General features: G+C 55.5%; 1 protein-coding gene across 1 annotated transcript in view; it reads left to right on the forward strand.

Moving 5' to 3' along the window:
• Positions 1-2882, forward strand: part of LOC118011058 — a 3553-nt gene extending 671 nt beyond the window's left edge. Inside the window, exons 2-4 of the mRNA XM_035005655.1 lie at positions 829-875; positions 2525-2586; positions 2682-2882. Of these exons, the coding sequence (XP_034861546.1) occupies positions 829-875; positions 2525-2586; positions 2682-2882 (310 nt within the window). The remainder of the gene's footprint in view (positions 1-828; positions 876-2524; positions 2587-2681) is intronic.
• The last annotated feature ends 751 nt before the right edge of the window (positions 2883-3633 follow it).

A 3633-nucleotide genomic window follows, 5' to 3' on the forward strand; every position in this document is an offset into this window, starting at 1 on the left:
AGTTCAGAAAAGTCACTAAGCCAACAGTAGCAACTACAACGAGCAGCAATCATGAAGCCTGGAGTGGGGAAGGTCTGATGTTCAGGATGCTTCCATTATAATATTCATAATCACACCCTGGACTTGTCACTGGGGCCAAGTCCCCCGGCTGGGGGTCAGGTAGCTCCTACATGTTCCACGTGCCTCTCTCTGGCTCCCCCAGCCGTGCACAGTCCTATGCTGCTTCCCAGCAGAGGTCAGTTTTAACCAAAGCCAGGAAGATGGGATGGGTTTTCCTGACTCCCCACCCCCTGCCCCACATTGCTGCAAGAGAGGAAAAAGTTGTCCTCAACCCTGTTAAGGTCCCTGGCTGAGTCTGGAAATTGACAAAGACAGATGAACAGGAGAAAATCAAGCAAAATATATTGATTGCTTTGGTGGGAGCCTCACAAGACCATGAAGACCAGCAGAGGTGACTGGAGCAGACAGCTCTTCTACCTTTTAGACAAAGAAGCAGTCAGTGTGTGAAGAATCGACAGACGCAGGGGTTTGGACTAGGGCTCGTAAACGGTAAAGAAGTAACTAGGAAGATAAGGGTTAGTTTGGTCCTAAATTCCTTGACTCTGGTGATAAGCATGTCATCTCTGTGGTCCGGGGTGAGAAAGTTCCACATGGCAGTCTTCTGACCTGCTTAAGGGAAAAAGGGCCGATGGCTGCGGGTCAGAGAGACCTTCTTGCTTTGCTCTATGCAAAAGTTCTTTTAGCTTCTGTATTTATTTTGCCAAGGTGCCATATTTGGGGCAGTGTGTCCTGACCCTCACTGGCCTGGTGCTGTACTCTGTCTCCTAGTATCCAGGACATTGGATGTGCTGCTGTGGAGACCTTCCAGCCCTGGGGTAGCCCCTTGTCCAGGGAGGCACCTGCCTCAAGGGGAGGGTCGCTAAGGGTGGCCGCCCCTCCTCAGGGAGATTGGGTGGGAGAATGCAGATCTTCGAGAAACTGACTTTATTTCCTGAAAAGGTCTACCTGATAGTGGGATCATACGGGAGTTCTATTTTTAGTATTTTGGGGAAGCTTCATCCTTTTCCAGCATGGGTGTGCCAACCAAAGTCAATTCCAGATGATTTTTACCTATAAACCAGAGATTTTGCAAGAACCTCTCTAGCAGAGAACATGAGGAGAACAGTTTCAAGACCTTAGACAGGCAGAGATTTCCCAGGATGCAAGGTATACTAACCATAGGAACAAACCAGTGACTTAGAAACTATGAAATGAAGAACTGGTTCTCCTTCTTCCATTTCTGGCTAGTGTGCTGGTCTGTGGCTCGATCTCACCTCAGGCAGCTGAAAGGTTGACCTCCCAGGTCAGCTACCACTGAGATGGCTACTGTTTCTAGAAATTCTTCGGGGTGTGGCCGGTTTTCCCCACCTGTGCACTGACCAAGTCGGCGACCTCGGACAGTGGAGCCACGGGTCCTCCAGGCATGGTTCCCCCCCAATGCCCCAGTAAAGCCATTCCACTGAGGGTTTAGGGGGACCGGAGCTGTCCCTAGGCAAGAACACCAGAGGTTCTCACTGTCCCTACCTGGGCTTCAGATGCTCCTCAGTGACTCCTGTGCCTCTGGTGTCTTCCTGGAACCCTGACCTGGCTGTTTCTGGACAGTTTGTCCAGTGCTACCCTCACTTTCTGGGAGGGGGATTTGCTGGAATCCGCAGTGTGTCCTGCAGCCCCACCGGGATCACTTTTTGAAGGCACGTCGCCTGGGCCATCTGAGGACTCAAGACTGTGGGTCTGTGGCTTGGAGGGATTCTGAGCAGCGGGTGGGATTCTGAGCGCTGGTGGGATAGGAGGGCTGCAAGGACCAGAGGCAGGGTTCCAGAAAGCTGTCTGGGGTCCCCGGCATCCTGCCGTTTTTGAATTAAAGTCCTAAGATCTTTAAAATGCCAGCAACGTTACAGCATGGGCCAGAAAAACAAATGTCCCTGTGCACCCAACACCACCTAAACTATTGGCCATTTCTTGTCACTTGAGCTGAGTAGAAAGGATTGGGAGTCAGGGCTTGAGGGGGGTCCTGGGTCAGACTTTGTGTTTGGGGGACAAAGGTCATCCAGACAAGCTTGTGCTGAGGCTGAGGAGGGGGTCTGTGTGGCGACCCGAGATGCAGGCACTGCTGTCCACTGATGCCCCCTCAGCCTGCCCAGGTGCACCTGCTGCTGGGAGAGCGCCTGCCCCCTCTTCTCTGCCTGAGGCCTCTGCCCTGCACCAGGTGCGCCTCCTCTCCTGCCAGCCACTGCCAGCCTGCAGTCTGGGAGGGTGGCTACCCCGAGTTCCTCCAGCTGCTGGGGGAGAGCCTGCCCCCTCCTCTCTGCCTGAGGGCTCTCTCCTGCATGAGGTGTGCCTCCTCCCCTGCCAGTCACTGCCAGCCTGCAGCCTGGGAGGGTGGGAGGGTGGCTACCCCGAGTTCCTGCAGCTGCTGGGGGAGCGCCTGCCCCCTCCTCTCTGCCTGAGGGCTGTCTCCTGCACCAGGTGCCTCCTCCCCTGCCAGTCACTGCCAGCCTGCAACATGGGAGGGTGGATACCCTGAAAACCTCCAGCCCTGTGGACAGAGTGAGTGCAATGTGGTCTCCCAGCAGGTCTGAGCACCAGGCCCCCACATTGCTCACTCTCGTCCTATGGGCTCAATGTGCCACATCCTCCCTCAGGCTCCCTGGGTCCGAGTCCTCCTCTGCTCGTGGACCATCCTTGGCCCAGGCTCCACACGCTGGGACTGGGAGCGGGTTGTCTGGACGTTCTGGACCCTCGCTTCTGTTCCAGTGACACGGGCACAGGCCGGCCTCACAGACTGCTCAGAGGAGACTCAGCACAGGACGATGCAGGTCGCTGTAAGGGGAGATGCCAAGTGACCCCAGAGGGAGCGCACAGGCCTTGCAGAAGGCACTGGGCTCATGGGGCTCAGTGTGGGATGCGGGCGCCCAGCCAAGGGGCATGGGGAATCCTGGTGAGGGCGGCCCTGGCAAGTGGGGGAGGGGGAAGCCACGGAAGCGTCTCAGAAGAGGCAGGAGACAAGGAAGAGGACAGGACAGAGCTTCCCAGGGAGGTCGATGGAAGGATCAAAGGATCACAGAGACCCTTGGGGAAACTCGGAGGCCCTGGAGATGTTGGCTGAAATGCTGTCATTTGGTCAGAAAAATTGTGTCACAACTCCCCAGTTGACACTGCATGATTTACTCTTTCTTGGTTCTAGGAATCAGTGCGTACCTGCCATTAGAACTCACATGGCATGAAGTCTAGGACATACTTACTTTTCATCACTTTTCAGGACGAGTTTTTTCTAGAGGAGGTGCTAAACACGGGTCTCTCCATTCTTTTCTTTGTGCGACTGGCCTGTTTCCAGGAGCAGATTCCTAGTGCTCATCGCCAGAGCTAGCCGTGAGGACTGCCCCCCATCACCTCCCACAGTGGAAGTGACCATGTGGGGTGGGGGGTGCTCACTGATGAAGCCCCAGTGCTCAGTACCCAGCAGGGACCCCAGATCCTGAGCTGAATGAGGGAGGATGGGAGTGAGGGAAAGAGAGGGAGGGACGATGGGAGAGAAGGAGGGGAGAGAGGGAGAAGGGAAGGGAGGATGGGAGGGAGGCAGGATGGGGAGAGGGA

The sequence above is a fragment of the Mirounga leonina genome, unplaced genomic scaffold, assembly GCF_011800145.1.
Source record: "Mirounga leonina isolate KUSES-001 unplaced genomic scaffold, KU_Mleo_1.0 Mir_101167, whole genome shotgun sequence".
NCBI lineage: Eukaryota > Metazoa > Chordata > Mammalia > Carnivora > Phocidae > Mirounga > Mirounga leonina.